The sequence below is a fragment of the Alexandromys fortis genome, unplaced genomic scaffold (assembly GCF_014885135.2).
Source record: "Alexandromys fortis isolate MF-2015 unplaced genomic scaffold, M_Fortis_MF-2015_v1.1 scaffold_141, whole genome shotgun sequence".
NCBI lineage: Eukaryota > Metazoa > Chordata > Mammalia > Rodentia > Cricetidae > Alexandromys > Alexandromys fortis.
This window is the reverse complement of record NW_026068060.1, coordinates 1,190,563-1,210,683: the sequence shown is the minus strand read 5'-3', so window position 1 is coordinate 1,210,683 and position 20,121 is coordinate 1,190,563. Positions and strand designations below refer to the sequence as shown.

Genomic DNA, 20,121 nt, shown 5'->3' with positions numbered 1-20,121 from the left:
TAGAAGGAAACACAGACTCCTTCGTGATTTTTGGAGGCGTTGAGCAGACAGGGCTCTCCTCTTTCAGGCCAGCAGTTCACCCTTAGGGCCGGACTGTGGTTGGCTGCACGGTAGGGGACAGAGGATGTCTGTCAGTCCCCTGCCTCCTTCTCTGGGCTCCTCAAGCCAGTGTGTCTGATGTCATCCTGAGGTCTTCAGGAGCATCGCGAACCACACGTGCCTTCAGCGAAGTTGTTAACACATCTGAAAACCCTGAGCCTTGCAAATCTGTTAGTTCCTCACTGGGATCAGCCATCTCATCTTCCTCTTCCTGACAGATAAGGAGACCCAGCCTTTCTTGGTAATGTGATACACCATTTTACTCAGTAGCAAAGTTGGAGTTCCAAACTTTCCAGTTCCGTGAAATACCTTCTTTTGGCTTTTATAATGCAGTTTTCCTGGTGAAGCCACCACCCTCAGCTGCTGGCCAGCTGCTGTCCCTCACTTCTAGTCCCCTGTTGGTTTTTATTACCTGCTTTGTTCTATTCTAGAGCCATGCAAAGGCGCTACATACCTGTTAGCTTGATTGATTGGCTCAGTTTATAGCCTGTAGGGAGATAATGAATACATATTGACAATTAGTGACTCACACCTGTAGACACAGAGTGGGGAGGATAAATATTTATTGTCTAATTGACTTTACACTGTTGGGGAGGATGAGCTGGGAAGAAAAACAGAGTGGGCTGGCCCCTATTTACAATGCTAACTTATTTATTTTGGAAAGGCAAACCCGTGCCCCAGTTCAAACAAGAACATGTTTGTGAACATGCCGACGGATGCCACTGTTCTTATAGTGGGCTTGCGCCTCTGAGGTCCTTCTTGCCGACCCCAGCCTTGGGAGCCACAGCTCCCTGCTGCACAGCCTGGTACCTGTGTTTCTCAGCATCCAGGCACTTCCCAGACTGCCCTGTGGTCTCAGCTGTGATTCCACAGCAAGGGAAAGTGTGGCTTTGCCCTTGGGCTGTCTGAGCTGTTGCCTTGCAGCGGCTTCCGCCTCAGGCATTTCTGCTTCCTAGGTGTGGGACCAGAAGCCTGCCAGGGGGTAACTGCTGGGTCAGAGGACCACACCTCACACATATCTCGGAGTTGCCCTCTGTGTGTGCATGGCTCAGGTTTCTGCCTCCATCTCCTTGGGCTCCTGTCTATATCTGCTGGTGTCCTCAGCTCTGTCATTGATAAGGGCTCAGGCCCCACCCCAGGTCTGGTCTCACCCAATTTTTAACTTGCTCACGTGCAAAGACCCTACTTCCGAATAAACCCATTCTGGGTTGTCAGGTGGGGTCTGGGGTAGAGGTGGGGTGGGCACTGTTTAGCCCGTTCTGATGTGGTCCTCCACTTCCGGATGCTCCAGAGTTTCCAAGGGGCTTAGTCTTCCTCCCCTTCTCTTGGTTTGTTTGCTGACTGTTCTACTCAGGCAGGTGCTCAGGCTTGACTCAAATGTAGGTCAAAAACACATGTACCTGTGCATACACACACACACACACGTACACAAACAGCACACACATGCATGCACAAATAACACACATAACATACACAAACACATGCATGTATGTATATTCACACACACATATAAATAATATAAATGCACAAACATATGTATAAAGACCACATATACTTAATATACATATGTGCATGCACATACATAACACATGTATGCTTGTACATGTGTATTTATACATATACACACACGTGCACTCATATACACACATACATATACACATATCCATGTATATATGCATGCATACACATAAATACATATATGTACTGTACAATACTTTCACACATATAAATGCATGTATACATATATGTGTGTACACATGCACACACAAGCACAAATATATATGTATACACATTAATATAAACATTTACATGTATACATATGCACACATAAAATACATAAACATTTACATGTGCACACACATACACATATGCACACAGAAGCACACACATATACACTCTGTCACCATTTAGGATATGATCTTAGAATAGAGACTTTTAGGGAGCCCCCAAGTGTTGGAAGTAGGGCATAGAGAACTTGTGAACTTCCTCCCTCCCTCTGCGTGGTTAGCTAACTCCTTACTCACAGCCTCCTAGTGGAGAAAGTGTCCCTGAGCCCAGAAGGCCTCAGATCCCTCTTTGAGCACTGACCACCACACTCCTAATGTCCTTCTAGCAAGGCCAGACAGGTGTTTTGGGGACCTGTCATTAGGAATGGTCTAGGACATCAAGGAAGTGAGGGACGATGCCTCCAGAAACTTCCCAGTGGGTCATGAGACGAGAGGTAGTGTCTGCAGGTGCCTGCAGCTGGGCCCACGCAACCCTTGCAGAGCCGCCTGTGACCCACTAAGGCTCTACCCAAGACCTGTGGGTTCTCTCCAGAACCTGCGGGTTCTTCCTCACAACCACATTGCAGGAAATGCCTAAAGCAATTGTGCGCCAGGCCCTACCTGGCAACGCGAATTCAGAATTGACTTTGCTCCTTTTGCAGAGTGGGAGGGAGGTGTGGCCTTGTCTCTTTGACAAATGCATTCTCATTGAGGTATAATTATGAAACAGTAGGTTACACAGAAGAGTCATATAGTTGAGTGACTCTTGGCAATGGCAGAGACCCTCGTCAGCACCATTCCAACTGAAATGCAGAGCACTTGGGCCCGTCAGGTCCCCCTCAGCCCCTCAGCTGCTGCTCCTCACCAGGCCGCACAGAGAGGCAGTCACAGATTTGCTACCTGTCCCAGCTCTGCGACTTTGTAGAGGGGAATCAACATGCAGACTGTGTGCTTTGGGGTTCTGCTGTTTTCTCCCAGTATTTTTTTTTCCCCTGAGCCTGTTTCTGTTGCTTAACTCAACCGTTTGTCCTCACGGGTGGCTGAGCAGTGTTCAGTTGTAGGAATACAATGGCTTAGTTATCAGTGATGGGTACTGGCCTGTCCCACAGTGTGGGTGTTAGGGTAAATATGTCAGCATTCTTTGGTGGACAAAAACTTCGTTTTTCCTGTAAATGTCCTGAGACAGTGCTGCTGGGTCCTTGGTTATCACACATTCTTGCATATGTATATTTTATTTCCTATTGCAGGGTGATCGAGTGTCACCTTTGAGGCCCTGTATAGAAAGAACAAGCAATTTACAACCTGGGAGAGGGCACACAGGCCAGGCCTTTGTCAGCCTCTGCTGCCCAAGAGACTTGTCAGCTGTGACATAAGGTCACTTTGAATGACACCAGGGCCACAGGAGGGTGAGGAGAGTTTGAAATGGCAGTTAGGAGTCTGTTCAGGACCCAAAGGCCTGGGTTCAAATCCAGCCTCTGCCATTTACTGACCCTTCAGTCTCAGAAAGTTACTTAATGGTCCATGCCTCAGTTTCCCTATCTGTAAAATAGGAGTAAGTATAGTATCCCCACTTGCAGGGATATGGTTAAGTGAATGTGTATGGCATAATAGCATAACTGTAATCACAGCTGTGACCCCCAGCCCGTGATGGTCCAGGGTGGACAGGTCACCTGTGACAGTCCCTGTAGCCTTATGAAGCAGACTTAACCACGCCTCTGGCTGTTGCCACATCATCACAGGGAGACCACAGCCTGGGAAACAGCAGGTGCACACGAGACTTCAGCAAACAAGAGTTACCACAGGGAAGCTCAATGGTCACACAGTCTGTCACTCAGCAGAAACCAGGTTACCAGCTGGGGGAGGAGTGGAGGGGGAGTTGCCAAGAGAACTGATCTGCTGGGAGCCTGGACCCGGGTGGCTTTCCTGCTGACTGACACACACACACACACACACACACACACACACACACACACACACACGTCCTTTCCTGATCCAACCACCTGGGAACAGGCAGGCAGAGCCACCCTTGACAGACCGTCCCCAGTGTGCCCACGGACTTGCGTGTGCCAGCCCCTCTCCAGCCTAGCCTCATCCCGTGGGCCCCTTGCTTCCTCATGCAGGAATATTGGGACGTATTTGTTGAGCGATGCCATGTACCAGTGAGTCAGGCAGGCCTGATCCTCAGAGCCCATCCTCTCAAAGACTGAGGTCCGGAAAGCCTGGCTGCTTACTGCACCCCTAGCTTACATAGGAAGGGGCTAAAGCCCTGGCTCTCCTCACCGTCTCAGTAGCCTGGGCCCTTCAGTGACTGGGGAACCCATCCATCACCTAGGCTTCATTCCACCTCTAGGGAGAATCTTGTTAACCACAGAGATGTTTGGGAATGTTCATGGCACTGGAAAGAGAAAAATCAAGGTCAGGCCAGGAAGTAAAAAGAACAGAGTGTGGTCTCCAGCAGGTGCCGTGTGGATGGTATGATCAGGTAGGAACCTCCCTGTAGGTTAAGTGTGGTCCCCTTTCTATATGAGGAGGCTGAGACCTCTAAGGTCACATGGTCACACGGTCCCCACTGGAGCAGAACCTTCAGGGAAGACATAGCGAGTGGTCACACTGAACAGTGGATACAACTGCTCCTTCTGGCCCAGCCTAGGTCTGCTATTTGAAGAGGGGGCCCTGGGGTACCATAATCAGGGGAGGCTGGTTGACCATCGCTGGAGAGACAGAGACACCTCCGGCCTGTGTTTTCTACAGGGTCCTTCTCCCAGTGGCTCCATCTGAGTCCTTCAGTCTGGGTCCAAACCCTTTTCATCTGCCTCTCTTACCCACAGCCTTTCAAGTGTGTCCCTTGACACAATGTCCTCCACTCTGCTCTCTGGGCTCGTGACATTTAGCAATCAGAGTAAATACCATTGGCACCATGGAAAGGCCCAGAGGGATGGAGTGGTTTCCTGAGGGCCCAATGGTAGATGCCATCAGGCTGGACCTGGAACTCTGTAGACATATTGCAGCATCCTCATACTGACAAAGGACCCTCGTCTCTTAGTGCTATGTGCATCATAGTCTAGAAAAACATTTATAACATGCCAGGACCTGAGGTCTCCTCTGTGGTAGTAATTGCCCCATGCTGATAGAATCCTGGCTCTGCAGAGACACCTTCCCCCAGCCAGCCTTTCCTGTCTCCCTCCAGAGAGAGGCTCCTGGGCAGAGCGTGGTCTTGGCCGCTCAACCCTGTAGGCGTGGGAATAGACCCGTGAATTTTCCCTCAAGAGCTCTGAGGTGTTCAGTGCCTGGCTGCAGGTCAGCCCTGGCACTCGGGAAAGTGAACCAGTGTGCCTGGTGAATTCAGAACTCATAAAAATATGGGACCCCGAGACAACTTATGAGGTGCCAGAAACCAGAGGGAGCAGCACCGAGGGCCTGAGGCCACCTGGAAGCTTAAACAGGAGCCTGGGTCTGGATTGTCCCCAAGATGGAGCCAATTTATAAGGATGGATTTGAACCCAGGCAGCATTTGGTGAGAGAACTATAGTCAGGAGCATTTGGATGGCTTGGAATCTTTAAATAGCTGAACGGGAGCTTCAGGGGCTGATGGGAACCCCTGGGAGAAAGCCCAGGAAACCCAGGACTTCTTGAGAGCCCTCTTTGGTCCTACATGTTGCTCCAATTAGCAGTAGTAGCTGGTGGAAGTTGCATCAGGCAGAACTGTGGGCCTCAGGAGGGCTGTTCTGGCTGTCACTCACCTCTCCTCGATTTCTCTTTCGGAGGCCAATTGGACTGCTTTGCTTTGTTGAGGGGTTCTCCAAGGCCTGGGGTACTGCTTGGAAGGAGATCCCCATGTCCGTGAGAAGCCATGTGAGGAGATGGGTAAAATGCATGCTTCTGGCCTCGACCTGAGATGTGTAGATGTAGGGACCCCAGGGAGTACCAGGTGGGGGCTTCTCTGGAGTTCCATTAAGCACTGCCTCAACCTTATGCCTCTGCAGATCCAGGGAGGCCCCTTTAAGAAGCCCCAGTGCTTAGGGTCAGCCAACCTGCCTTAGGGTCTCGGGAGCCTCTGAGGAGCATCGGAGACCGTGGGTGTGAACAGAACACATGGACAGCACCACACTGGTGTATCCTGGGAAGCTGCACCCTGAGCCCACACTGAGCTCAGCACTGAACGTTCCTGCGTGCTGAGCATGCGTGGAACACATGTCGCTCACCCCGTAGAGGGACTCATTGTACCAAACAGCAGACAGCAGTACATACTACAGCTTATTAAGAGGTTATCACATACTGCCACGGGCCACGTCCTGGCACGTCTGATTCCTTTTATATGGGACAGCACCGTCAAGGCGCCAGGGCTCTGCTCCCTTTTCTGGCTGGATAATATTCTGAAAGGGCACACCTTTTGCTCCTGCACGGACCCACCCTGGACATGATGGCTGGGATGAGTTTGCCAGCTGGGCTCTAACTGTGCTTACTTCATACCTGTGATCTGTATGAAGCTACCCGTGAAGCGGTCACTGTTATGAAGCCACAGAGTAGGCCTCTGAGACTCAGAGAGCTGAAATGACTTGTCCCCAGGGTTATTAAGCCAAAAAGTGGCAGATGCAGGACCCCCCCACCCCTACAGCAATAATGACTGTGGCCCCCTGGGACCATTAGGATTGCCTTCTAAATAATCACACCTGCCCCCCTCCCTGACTTAAGTCAAAATCTCTATAACTGTCACTCTTAGCTAGGAGTGACTTTGTGCCCCCCTCCCCTGTTCTCCAGAGGACACCAGCCATGTGTGCACACATTTTGGGGTATCATAGCTTGTAGGTGGGGTACTACTGGCATGCAGTGGGAAGAGACCAGAGATTTGGGGTGCTGTTGAATGTTCTAGTAGTGCACAGATTGAAGCCCCACAGTAAAGAAGGATCAGGCCCCAGGTTGGAGACAATGAAGCCGAGAATCTTCATTACCGAAGTGCAGTGGAATGCCGGGCTGATTTTTTTGCTTAGCATCTCTGTCAGCCTGCACACGTGTGTGCAGAGGGCCTGGGGAGGAGCCAGAAGCTTGCCTTTCCCCTTCGATCCCTTTCAGAAGGCTTGGTCACACCTTGGCTGTGACACTGAGGCCTCCAGGAAGCTGACTTGCTCTCTTCATGTTTTTTTTTTTGGTAACCCCCCCCCCCCTTTGGAGAGAAGGAGGTAGCATTGCAGATGTGTCCAGGTGGTTGCTGCTGCCTGCAGGAGACCTGGAGCTCTGCAGAGAAGAGGCTGCCCCAAATGGTGTGTTTGCGCAGTGCATGGTGATTCATGGCAAGGCCCCCACCCCTCAGAGAGCTCACCCAGCCTGGCCCTGGCCTGGCTGGCTGCAAGCCCTTGGCTGGCCGCCCCAGTAGCAATGACTCAGGTTTTCCACCTGTAAAATGGGAGGGGTGGCTCTTGCTGGCATCCCCAGGGCCAGCAGCCCCTACCACGTCCCTCCACCCCTACTCCATCAAAGGCAAGGCTGAGAAGCCACCTCTGTAGCTGCTGTTTTCACTGCTAGTAAACTGGCCTTAACAAAAGCTCAATTAGAAAGTCAAGGGGCTTCCACACTGAAAGACAGGCTTAACAGCTCACCCACGTGGGAGGAATTAGCAGTTTTATCCCGGGCTTCTCAACATGTCCCAGAGCCCACAGGCGGCGGGGTGCGGTATTGCTCCTGAGTACCAAGCCAGGCATCAGGACCATGGGGCTGAGCTGGGCAAGTCACTAGGAAATGGGTGGAAGCCTTGGAAGTCCCTAAGTGCACCTGCTACTCAGTGAGGCTCCCCAGCCCTGGCAACAGGAAGAGGGTGATCTGTACTCGAACATGGAAGGAAATGGTTAAGTTTGGGCCTCACAAGGCTGCTGCTCAGGCTCCCGACTAGCTCCCGGCTCCGGATGGGGAGGGGATGGGGAGGTCCAGGGGCTCTGGCATGGGAAGACCTGGCCTTCTGCCCAGCCTGAAACTCTAGGACAAGAGCCAGAAGCTCAAGCTGACTCACCAGGAAGGCAGGGCTGTGGAGAGAGGGAGGGGCCTAAGGGAGTAGGAGGGACCTGGCTGCAGCTAGAGTTCCTTTGTCACCTGGCTGGTGCTACACCTGCCTCTATTCATTGTCTCCTGTATCCTGCCTTCCACACAGGGCTGAGGGGGGCTCCTGGGCCTGGGCTGCTGAGAAGGGTTCCCATCTCAGCCAGGTGGGGACTGGTCCATCACTGAATGAGAAACTCTGTGCTCACGTCCTCCGAAGGCTGCTGGGAGCACTTTAGCATATTGTACTGGCAGAGAGCTTAGCACCCGCCTGTCCTGCCCGCCTGTCATTCGCTGTGGATAGAGATGAGCCGAAATAGGAAAGACCTGCCTGCCCGAACTCAGACACCTCTGGCACCTCTGTCCTGGGGCTGAGGAGAGCTCTTGAAGGGTCTCTGAAAGTGAGCCTTTCTCCAGAGAAGGACTCAACAGGAGGGAGCAGCGGAGGAAGTGGGGTGGGGGACAAAGGAGGAGGAGTGTGGCCCAGAGAGAACCTACCAGAGGAGGCCAGGCTGAGTGGGACCTGAGGTCATGAGGAAGGAGCTGCCCACATAGGGAGGGGAGCAGAGCTCAGGGAAGCATAGAGCTCAAAGGCGGGAGCATGCCTCAGAGGTAGCAAGGGGGGTACCACCGTACTTACCCAGCACGTCTGAGGACCTGGGTTCTACCCTCAGCACTGCAAAATACACACATGCATGTACACACTGTCTGTCGTCTGTCTATCAGAGAGAAAGACAGGGGAAATAGAAGGTTCTAGAAGTTCCAGAAACATGGTGGGAACATAGTGATGAAGGGGGACCTCTGGGAAAGGAAGCCACGAGGTCAGCTCCTGGAGTCTACAGCTTTCAGTAAGAATCGCCCACAGACTTCATCTGGCCGTGCACTCAGCTCACACCGGGCTGTGAGTCTGGGCTGAGAAGTGGCAGGAAGAAGCAGCTTGAGCAGTGGGGATCATGATGAGTGGGTGGGCTGGGCCTCTCCCTGCACAGAGGAGAAGGAAGACCCGGTTTGTCTGGCTCCTACCTCTCCTGCAGGGAAGGCAGCCTGGATTCCTGCAAATAGTGCTCTGTGACAGCAAACTGGCTAAGTGGCGTGTGGTTCTTTCAGGGATGTGAAGTTTGGAGGTCCCTACTTGGGACTTCATTCCCGCCCTCTCGCCGCGTCTCTGGAGCAGATTTCTCTAGGTCACCATGTTTCTTTTCTTCTTGCCCTCAGCTCAGCGCTCTGCCCATGAGCTGCCCATGGTGGAGAGACAAGACGTGGACAGCTGCCTGGTCTACGGGGGCCAGCAGATGATCCTCACGGGCCAGAACTTCACTGCTGAGTCCAAGGTGGTGTTCATGGAGAAGACCACAGGTCAGTCGCTTTCTCTTGCTTCTCTGAGCCAGACGGAACTGAGCCTCGCACCTGGGTTCTACCCTCAGCACTGCAAAATACACACATGCATGAACTGAGCCTCGCACCTGGGTTCTACCCTCAGCACTGCAAAATACACACATGCATGTACACACACTCAGGCTGTTGTGTAACTTCCCGTTCTTCTGGCTCACTCCCCAGTGACCCACAGCCTCACAGGTCACCGTGGATGTGGGTGACATGCTTGGATTGGTCCTTGGATGTTTCCGTGGAGACTAAACTTGTCGCCTTTCATCGACCTTGTTTTTGTTTTGATATCGTTTCTGCACATGGGCAAACATTTTTAAAAATACCTTTTCCTATTTCTCAGAAGAGAAACTGAGTGTGTTGCTGCTTTGAGGCCGGTGTTGGGGTGCCTACGTCACTGTGAAGTGGGCACTCCTGTCACTGAGGTTTGCTGCCCAGGAGAAGCAGCGTGGGAAGAGGCTGAGCTAGAACATGAGCTCCCTTTTGGAAATGTGAGCGTTGGGTCTGATGAACTCTGACCTCCTTAGACAAACCAGGGTCTCGTCTATTGAAGGCAAGGTATCTAGGAGTGTACAGACATGAGGCCTAGACGGAGCAGCAGAGCCTGGCTAAGGGTAGCACGGAGGTCTCTGTTGGACTCTTGTGACTAGATGACTCACAGGATAGCCTCCAGAGGGAAAGGGAGAGCAGCAAGCAAATGCAGGAAGCCCCATTGCGGTCACAGCAGCAGGAGGGGACAGCAGAGCAAATTCTGTGAAAACTTGAGGTCTGAGCGATGGATGCACCCAGGTGGGGTAGGAGGGGGAAAGTAAAAGTGACAACATAGCCTGTCCCCAGGTGGGAGGGGCTTAGGATCATGTCCTTTCCCAGACACAGTTGACCCCAATCCTGGGTAAGAGTGGTGGGGCCTTCTGTGAGCGGAGTGTGTTCCCAGAATCCCTCACTCCCCACCTGGTGCTCTGAGCTCAGCTCTAGTCCCGAGGACTGAAACACTTGCAGTCATTGTCCAGTGTGTCCCGACAGGCAGAATTGACCCTGGTGCAAATCGGCAACATGCAGAGGTCACTGAGAAAGGTGGAGAAAGAACAGACGTGAGTGTTAGGGAGTCTCCGAGCCGGGTAAACAACCAGCTGCCTGTCACAAACCCGTGTGCCCCACTGGAGAACTCCTACAGAGCAGGGAGAGGCAGGGGCGGGGCTGACCCACTCCCTGCAGGACTCTGCTGGCCAAGTCTCTCTGCTTACACGGACACAGTTTTAAGTCTGTATTTTCACTCGTGCTTTTTTGCTGCGTGAACATCTGTGCCGATGCTTCCTGGTCTCTCAGCAGCTGGCTGTAAACAAGCGTGGCTCATCCTACCGTAGGGTCTCACAGTGGGCTATCAGCCCATTTCATTTTTATCCATTTCCTTCTTACTGAGTCCAGGTAGAGACGTGGTTCTAATTGGTCTGGGCCTGAAGGTTAGTTTCTTTTCCCACTGCAGCGGTGACTACCTTAGCAAAAACGGCCAAAGGAAGGGTCTGCTTTGGCTCGCGGTTCATGGGTCCAGCCCATCGCGCGCAGTGGTTACACTGCATCTACAGTTGGGGGCATCTTGAGGCTGGTGTTCAGTTCCGTCCTCTTAATTTAATCAGGCAGTTAGGGTGGGTCTCCTGCCTCATTTAACCTCGTCTAGATCATCCCTCACAGACACCCCTGGAGGCTTGCCTCTTAGTCGGTTCTAGATCTTCTCAAGCAGACAATATTAACCATCCCAGCGTGGTGAGGTAATCGGCTGCCCTAGTGGATGTGGGTAACAGGAACTGTTAATGCCCAGGTAACAGCACGTTCTCTGGGTTGGATGCAGGTCCAGGATCAGGATGCTATCCTTGCCCGCTGTGAATATTGACAAGACGAATGTGGCTTTAGAGCACCATGGGGGAACAGCCAATAAGATCCAAACGTTTGGTTACTCATGTCCAAGGTGACAGAGCCTCTGTGTTGACAGGAACATCTAAGAAAGGATGGGATGATGGATCCTACTGATTCCCTGCTGCTGGGGACTGCCAGCGAGTTCCGGGTGTCTGGGTCAATAGTTTTGATGAACTGCTTCCTGAGTGGATGAGAGAGTGCTGAGGGAGTGGCATTGGCTATAATCAGACTTTTCATGGACCACCAGCTCCCAAATAGTGACACTGAGACTTCTTATTAATTATGAAAACTTAGCCATATCTTAGGCTTGTTCCCAACTAGCTCTTATAACTTAAATTAACCCATTTATATTGGTCTACGTTCTGCCATGTGGCTCATTACCTCTCCTTTATGCTGTATATCCCACTTCCTCCGTATCTGGCTGGCAAATCTCCAGCCTCTGAGATTCCACCCCCACCCTCCTGGTCCTCTTTCTCCCCAGAAGTCCCACAGCCTCTCCGACCTAGCTATTGGGTGCTCAGCTCTTTAGTAAACCAATCAGAAGTTGCTTTGGCAGAGACACATCTCCACCATGTAGAAAAGATTATCCCACAACAGTTGGCTGATGCATAGCTCTCTTGGTTTCCTGAGCCATCCACACCTTGACCTCACCATGAGAAGCATTTGGCCTTGGAAAGTCAAGTTGAACCAATGGGAACCATCATAATGGCACATTCCCCGTATAACTCGGCATGCTGACTTATTATTATGCCATTATTAATAAATTGGCGATCAAAGTCAGGGCTGAGTAAACCACTCTGGCCTGTGGTTTGGCCTCCCTCTGTAAACTGGCATATCAGCCCTGCCCCTGGAGTAGGGGGTTCACATGGGAGTTCTGTGCCCTGAGAGCACAGCTTGTGGTCATCGGACACCTGTGGTTGTCTTTGTGGCCTTCCAGCCTCCCCAGAGCTCTGGCCACAGGCCTTGTGTAAGGCACATGTTGTCTGTGTGTGAGTTTGGATTGGACAAGCTTAGGAGTGGGGGTGCAGCTGTCAGCTGCATGGTCCCAAGCCCGGGCTTTGAGGTTAAACTGTGTGATGGTTACTTTTTAGTGCCACCTTGTCGCAGCCTGGAATCACCTGGGAAGAGAGGTGGTTTGTTTTGTTTTTGTTTTTTAAAGGCGGCATTTCTCTGTGTAGCCCTAGCTGTCCTGGAACTCGTTTTGTAGACCAGGCTGGCCTTGAGCTCAGAGGTCCACTTGTGTCTGCCTCCTGAGACCTGGGATTAAAGGATTGCACCACCACCATCTGGCAGGAAGAGAGTTTTCATGAGGAATTGTCTAGATGGGGCTGACTGATCCTGCTGTGGGAGGATACAGTCATTATGGGTGGCACCATCCCTTAGGCACAGGAGTGAAGAAAAAACAAGCAAACAGGCAGCATGGCTGCATTTATTTCTCTCTGTTCTTGATTATGGATGCTGGGCCACCAGTTGTCTCCGGCTCCAGCCTCTGTGACCTCCATGAAATGACGGGCTCTGATCCACGATTGGACGCTGAGTAAACCACTCTTTCCTTTCGTTACTACACGTTGTAAGGGAAGAACAAAGATGAGCTCACCCAGAGAGCCAGGAGATGTTCAGAAGCAACAGCCCTCGTGCTGAGCCAAGCTCTGGTCTAAGCGTTTGCCTAGGTTAGCCGATCTGATTCCCATGATAACCCTCCATGTAGAACTACTCTTCCCCGAGTTCTACAGTGAGACTAAACACAGAGGCATTAGATGACATGAAAAGATCACACAGTTGGTTCTTGGTAGTGTAAGACTTACATTCAGGCAGTGTGGCTCCAAGGTCTAGAAAAGGTCAGACCTGGGATGATCTGCTCTAAAGATCCCTTCTCTCCTCAAAATATGGACTTGAACCCAGTCATAGTGATGGAGAACCCTGAGTTCTGCTGAGCTGTTGGCACAGTTTCTATTTCATTGCTGAGACTCTTACACACCAACTTCAGGACATCAGGCACCAGTGAGACACCCTGAGTATCCCCCAAGAAGTAGGCTTCCCTGAGAGGGGTGTGTGGCTCCCCTCATCTCTGATGGGGGGACCTTGATAATTTGCAAGGTGCAGAGCCTGCTCTTTTGACCCCGGGGCTCACCTCCTGCAAGGGAGATCCATGTAACTGGAGTTGGTTTTTCCAAAACCGGTCCTGTGTCCATCTCCATGGACACTTGGCCAGTAGGCGCTGCACACAGGGTGGAGTAGCTGAAGTTTTCCAAGGCAGGGGAATCCCAGCTGCTGTTCTCATTAGGAAAGGTGACAGCGCTGGGCTAATCTTAGCAGCAGAGTTTGGTCATCGGCACCGGGAGCCTCAGCATGCTTTTTATAGCTGTCCGCTAAAACGGGCTTGGCACTTTCCACTCCATCAAGAGGACAAGCTGAGGAGGTGGAAAAACGGTGAGGAGAGGGGCCGCGGGGTGCCTGAGCTAGGAGAGCCCCGTGTTTTGGAAAGTGTGGTCCTATTTATAGCGGCAGTCATAATAAGGATTATTATGAGTTTCGGTCCTATTTTTAATTCTTCATAGGACTTGCAGGGACCCGTGAGACTCTACATTTGCCCATCCCTCTGATCTCAGCTGATCCTCTCTTGCTGGTTCCCCTGGCTGCAGAGAATCCCTCTTCATTCTGTCTTTGGATGCTCCATGCCCTTTCATGCCCCAGGACCTTGGCATGTGCTGTTGGCTTTGGAACATTCTTCCCTTGTTCCTTCACACATGGTGTCTCCTACTACATAGAAGTCACTTTCCTTGAGAGGTGTTTTTTTCTTAAACCTTCATGGTTCAACCCCTAACCTGGTGTCATCTTGTCCCACTGACATGCTTGGTTCTCCAGGTGGCACTCAGCGATTCCTTTGCCTGTCTGCTGTCTCTGGCCACTGGTTCCCACCTTAGACTGATGCTGATGGTTGCTTTGGAGCAGGGCCTCTCTGTTTGCTGCTGCACTCTCGACTTTGAGAACAGTCTCTGTGCAGTGTGTGTGTGTGTGTGTGTGTGTGTGTGTGTGTGTGTGTGTGTGATGCTGAAGGAAAGTCCCATCCCCCTCTGTTGTCCCTCCAGCCTTGAAAAGTGCCCTATTTTACAGACAAGTTGACTGAAGTTCAAAGATATCAAACAGGGAACCCTGGGTTAGCCCTCAACTGGGGAAAGCTCTGGAACACTAGAGTGCTATTTGCCTGGGCTCTGGAGTGATTTCTCCCGTCGGGTCAGAGAGAAGTTAAGAGAATGACCAAGGACAGTTCTGATCCCATGTGTTCTGCAAAGCAAAAGATGCATAGGCTTCCAGGGAAGGTCAGGCTGGGAGGCAGGCTGTTCCTGCCCTCTCTGGGAACCCTGGCCCCTGGCCCCTGGCCTCAGGCAGAGTCGGGGGTCCCAGCAAAACATTGCAAAACAGGAAAAAATCTAAGGACACAAAAACATAAGCGGTCTGCTTGAGGAGACAGGGTTACCATGGCTCCGAGTGACTCTCAAGGCTGGCGCGACCCAGTGTTTTGGAAGGTTCCTCCATGTGACACAGGGTTTTGGAATTCTTCAGCTGGTAAGTCCTTCTTAATTCAGGCCCCTGGCCCCAGCCAAGCCACTCCCGGGCTCTCTGTGTCCCGCGGGGGCGTAGGCTGGACACAGGCCCACCTCGAATTACTCAGCTCCACAACTGAAATTTTTTGAAGCGGGTTTCTTGTTTTGTTGGATGGATTTCTTGGCGCGGTCTGATGGCAGAGGCTCCCATCACCTGTCCAGAAGGCAAATTGGTTTTTTTTTTCTTTTTCAAGAGGAGGCGTGGGCGGTGGAATCCCCTTGTCCCCACTGAGTCACTGAAGCCAGCCGTGACTCACTTTATTGCTCCCAGGTTCCCAAAGGCTGTATCATTTGGGCTTTGTTTAATAAATAGAATTATGTATGTGCTTAAAATATATTTTGAAACCTTTTTGTTCAGAAAGTATTTTTCCGTGAATGTACGCGACAAGCAGATCCAAGGTACCTTATCAACAGCCCCTTCTGCACCTGTTCTTCTCCCTGGGGTGTGGTCCCAGGGCCTGGGTGGGCTTCTCTGGACGGTACTGACTCCAGGCTGGGAGGATCTCTGGAAACTAGACTCCAGGCTGGATGGCATGACTAAGGCTCAGGAGACCTTTGCCCTCGGTGACTCACTCAAGGCCAGTGTCATACCCTATCTCAACCCCCTCCAAAGACATAGTCCAGACGGCAGCTCTGAAGCCTATGCCGTGACAGAAAATGCATTATTTTCAGACAGCTGCATGTGTGTCCGAGCCTCTTGCCTCCTTGCACAGATCTACTTCTTCAGGGGATCAAACTGTCCCTTCTCCCCCTTTCCTGGAGAGCCGATCCTACCTGTGCATCCTCACTCAGTATGGAATCTTGGGAAGAGGCAACACAGGAAGGAGTTTCCTGGCTAACTTGAGTCGAAGGGTTTGTGCCTTCAGAATTTGGCAGAGCCAGCCATGGTGGTACATGTCTCTCATCCCAGCGCTAGGGAACAGGGAACTGGATGTGGCTGAGTTGGTAGAGCACTTGCCTAGCACACATGAAGCACTGGGTTTCATCCCCAGCACGGGCTAATCACTAATCCAGACATGGTGGTGCACACCTGTAATGCCAGCCCTTGGAAGGTGGAATTGGGAAGATCAGAAGTTCAAGGTTACCCTTAGCTATGAAGCAAACTCTAGGTTCCTTGAGCTCTATAATAGCCTGTCCAAAAACATCAAAAATGAAAAACACATCTTAAGAAAGAAAAAAACTCATACAAACAAACAAACAAAAAATCTGTCCTTGATGCCAGTAGCCTCTGTGAGCCACCCTGCTGGTCAGTGGCTTAGCTTTCAGAGTGTCGGTTAAAATCCCCATTCTGTCCTCTGCTGTTTCCTTGGGACTCAGTTTCCCAAACTCTAAAATGGAGTCAGTGGTGTTTTAATATAAATCAGGAGATGGAGACTGCAGGTACAGGCACACAGTGGGTGCCCTGAAGTTAGCAGCTGCCCCCCTGTGGGGTTCCGACCTGTCCACATGGAGTCTACAAGGCAGGGCCCATCGCTTTCTTAGCTATCAGAACTGTCCCTCCTGGCACATTCTCTCCCTTTCCCATGGAGAGCCTTTAGGTTCTGGCATCCTGGCCCAGCAGAGCTCCCTCCCTTCCCCCTCCACGGATGGGGGTGCTGAGTCACACAGCTGTCCACAGACTTCCTTGAGGTGACAGAACTTAGCAGTGGAGGGCAGGGCCCCAAAACCCCAGTTTCCTGGTTCCCAAAGGGCCTGGCGCCTGCAACCTGCAGAGCTGTCTATAGATGATGCTCAGCTCTGAGAACAGAGGCTGCAGGAGGGGTGGGGGCCTCTATGGAAGATGGGCTTCTGTACACACTTGGCCCTCAGGACTTCCACATCCACCCTTGGGTATTTATTAAGCACCTACTGTGTGTCAAGGGCAGCATGACAGATAAGGTCCCTGCCGTGTGTGTGTGTGTGTGTGTGTGTGTGTGTGTGTGTGTGTGTGTGTGTGTGTAACACTTCAGGCTTGTTTATAAGCAGGGCACAGAGTCTGCAGAAGGGCTGGGGTGCAGAACTCCTGCTTCCTGTGGCCCTCAGACAAGCCTTGAGCTGCCCTCACCCCTGCATCCCAGGCAGGCGAAAGAGAGGAGCATGCATGCTGTAGAACGCAGAACTTGGTGTTATGAAATCTGAGTGTGACTGGACACCCCGGCTTTCATTGGTGACATCTGGCAACTCTGGGCAGAGAGATCAGAAAGGAACTTTCCAGAAGACACGGCTCTGATAAGAGCCCTAAAGGAGGGAACAGAGGATGCAAAGACCCTGTAAGGAAGAGTGGCAGGCCAGGGGTCTGTCCAGGAGCTCAGACCATGATGGGGATGTGCTCTGTGGACCATGGATTTGGTGAGGAGCATTGGAAAGAGACATCTCCTCTGGGGACTCTAGGCAAGGCAAGGAGTCTCTGGCTTTATCCCCAGTGCAGGGGGACATTGGTGGAGGTTTCATTTAATGTGGCTACTGTTTCAAGATTGCTCAGATATCTTTAGAGCATGGACAGCAGGAGGGGCGAGTGCATACTGGGAAATAGGAGAGGCACTGCCATAGTGGCCTGGGGTGTGCCCCACCAAGCCAGGGGAGTCAAGAGAGAGGTTTGGTGTAGGCATCTAGTGGCTTCCTCTGCAGATCTGTGTGAGTCTGTCCAAGCAGTGTCACCAGGATATCCCTGACCTCCGTGCGTCCGCCTGGCAAACTGTGCCGTGCTCTGGGAAGGACCCACTTTTCCCTGGTTAACGGTCATGAAGTGTAGGCCGAGGTGACTTCAGCAGCCTTCATTAATTTGGTGCTTGAGGGCAGAGCTGGGGATGCTTCGGGCCTGGTTTCCTGAGTGAACTGACTCTTGGATTTTCTCCACACACGTTCCAGCCGGGCAGCAGCAGCTCAGGGTCCAAGTGCTACACATCTGTGAGAGCTGGCTGGCCCCTCCTGCGAGTGATGACACCACCCGCTCTTCCAGGCAGACAGTTGGGGCTCAGCCCCCTTCCCCAGGCCTGCTGCTTCCTGTTAGCCCCGCCCGTATCCCTAACCCTTCTGAGCTGCCAGCAGACATAGAGTCACAGGCCCGCACACCAATCTCTCTCTCCCTCTCCCTCCCATCCCCCTTTCCCTTCTCTCTGCCCCCATTTCTTCCTCCTCCTGCCCATCTGTTTTGCTTGTTTATTTGTTTGTTTAAGACAGAGTCTCAAATAGCCTATATTGCCTTTGAACTCACCATGCAGCTGATGACCTTAAACTTTTGATCCTCTTACTTCCTACTTCCCGAGTGCTAGGATTTCAGGCATGTGCCATGGGGTCCAGTTTATGCAGTACTGGGCATGACAATCACTCTACCAACCAAGCATTATTGCTAGTCCTGTCTGTCTGTCTGTTCATCCATTCTTCCCTCTTTCCATCCCTCCATCCATCTAGTCATCTCCTCCATCCTCACGCCATCCCATAAGCCCTCCCTCCTCAGGCCCTTCTGTCTTCTGTGCACTCTGGTTAGGTCTCCTAATGAGGGTTCTCAAAGCCTGTGATGTCTGCTGAGTTGAGCCCCCACCCCCCCTTCCCTTTTAGCCTTGATTTTCTATCCCCGACCCCTTTGCTCAAAATACCTGGCTCTTCCTTCCCTTCTGACTAAGGCTGGATGGGCCTCCTCTGTGTTGGCCACCAAGCCCTGTTCCCTTTAGACTTAGGGAGTTCCCCCAAATATCTGCTCCAAGACCAAGTTCCTTTATTTCATCTCAGCACAGCAGATACACATGAAGTCCTCTCAGCCAGAAGTGTGACCTGGGAATGGCTGGGACCCAGGCTCCCTGCTTTTTAGGGCTTTGCTTTTGAGACAGGGCCCAGCTATATAGGTTAGCCTGTTCTGGAACCCACCATCCTCCTGCTTCTGTCTGCCAAGTCCTGGGGTTGCAGACCAGCCCTCCCTATACCTGTAGTTGCCTATGTCTAAGCAGCCATGTTTATAGACTCACAAGATGGTCTCATGACACATATACTGGTCTGTAGATACTGAGCCAGGGTGCTTCTTGTAAAATAGGGGTGTGTTTTCTAGTTAGAAAAAATATATCTACCTTATTCTAAGGACTGCCCAATATTGGCATAGCTGATATCTACCTACCCTTCTGTCCACCCACCCCATCCACCCATCCATCCATCTGCCCACCCACCCATCCATCTGTCCATCCACCTATCCATCTTTCCATCTGTCTACGCACCCATCTGTTCATCTGTCCATCCACCCACTCATCCATCTCCCTACCCACCCACACACCCACCCATCTACCTCTCACTCACCCATCCGTACATTTATCCATCATTCACTATGTTCACACTGATCCACCCATCCATCCGCCCACCCACATCCATCATCTGTCCACTCCCCTACCCTTCCATACATCTTCCCATTCATCTACTTATCCATTCATCTACCTATCACCCACCCACAGTCCGTATGTCTCCATCCTCCTGTTTACCCTCCGTATACCCATCCGATCATCCATTGATCCACTCTACATCAACCCATACGCCCACCCGTCAATCCACTCACTTGCCCATCTTTTCTTCCTTTATTGGCTATAGGCTGCCATAATGGATTCAGCCAGACCTTATCTGTGAGTTCCATCCATGACCATTCTATTCACTGAGCCAAGAATGCAAATAAGATCCCACTCCCCAAACCCAGCCAATTCTCTTTCCTTAGAGGCCAGTGTGAGACCCCAAATTCTAAAGTAGAGTGGTGGTGACATCCATGGTGGCTTGAGCTTTTGCCTGAGCATTTCTTTGAACTGCCTATCTTAATACTCAACCCAGTTCTTGGAGGAAACTAAAGCACATAGAGGCTTAGCGACCACTTGGGCCACACAGGCAGTCAGTGCTGACAGTGGGATGAACCTGGTCAGAGTGAGGTGAGCCTTAGGGAAATCTCTGGGGTTAATTGTGAAGACAGTGCCTCAAGACAGCAGTCCTCAGTCACACTCAGAACATCACCTCCCCCATGACCCCGAGGACGCGTGCGCCTGTTAGTGTGGGTACAAGAAACAAGGGTTGCTCAAAAGCATGGCCCGGAGACCCATAGCAGACCACACCCTCTTGAGCCCAGCCTCTGAGTGAGCCTTCAGGGTGATGGGGCTCAGTAGAGAAGATGGCTGTGGCCAGTTTTTACTTCCCACTGGAAGCTATTCTGCCACGAATAGTGTGGGCTCTGTGAGTGTGCACAGAAGAATCAAAAGACAGAACAGAGAGCCTGACTCAGTTGGCTTTGGTCATTGCTGGCTGTGTCTTCATTTGCACCCAGCCTTCTTTCTTCTTTGTCTTCCTCCCCACTCCTCTTTCTCATTTCCCTCCTCCCTTGCCTTCCCCTC

The 20,121-nt window shown here is 51.7% G+C and overlaps 1 protein-coding gene across 2 annotated transcripts in view; it reads left to right on the top strand.

The window, feature by feature from the left end:
• Nfatc2 (nuclear factor of activated T cells 2) overlaps positions 1 to 20,121 on the top strand; it is a 107,737-nt gene that overhangs the window by 58,299 nt on the left and 29,317 nt on the right. For both annotated transcript variants that reach the window (XM_050120182.1, XM_050120183.1), the window contains exon 6: positions 9,108 to 9,248. In XM_050120182.1, coding sequence (XP_049976139.1) covers positions 9,108 to 9,248 — 141 coding nt within the window. The remainder of the gene's footprint in view (positions 1 to 9,107; positions 9,249 to 20,121) is intronic.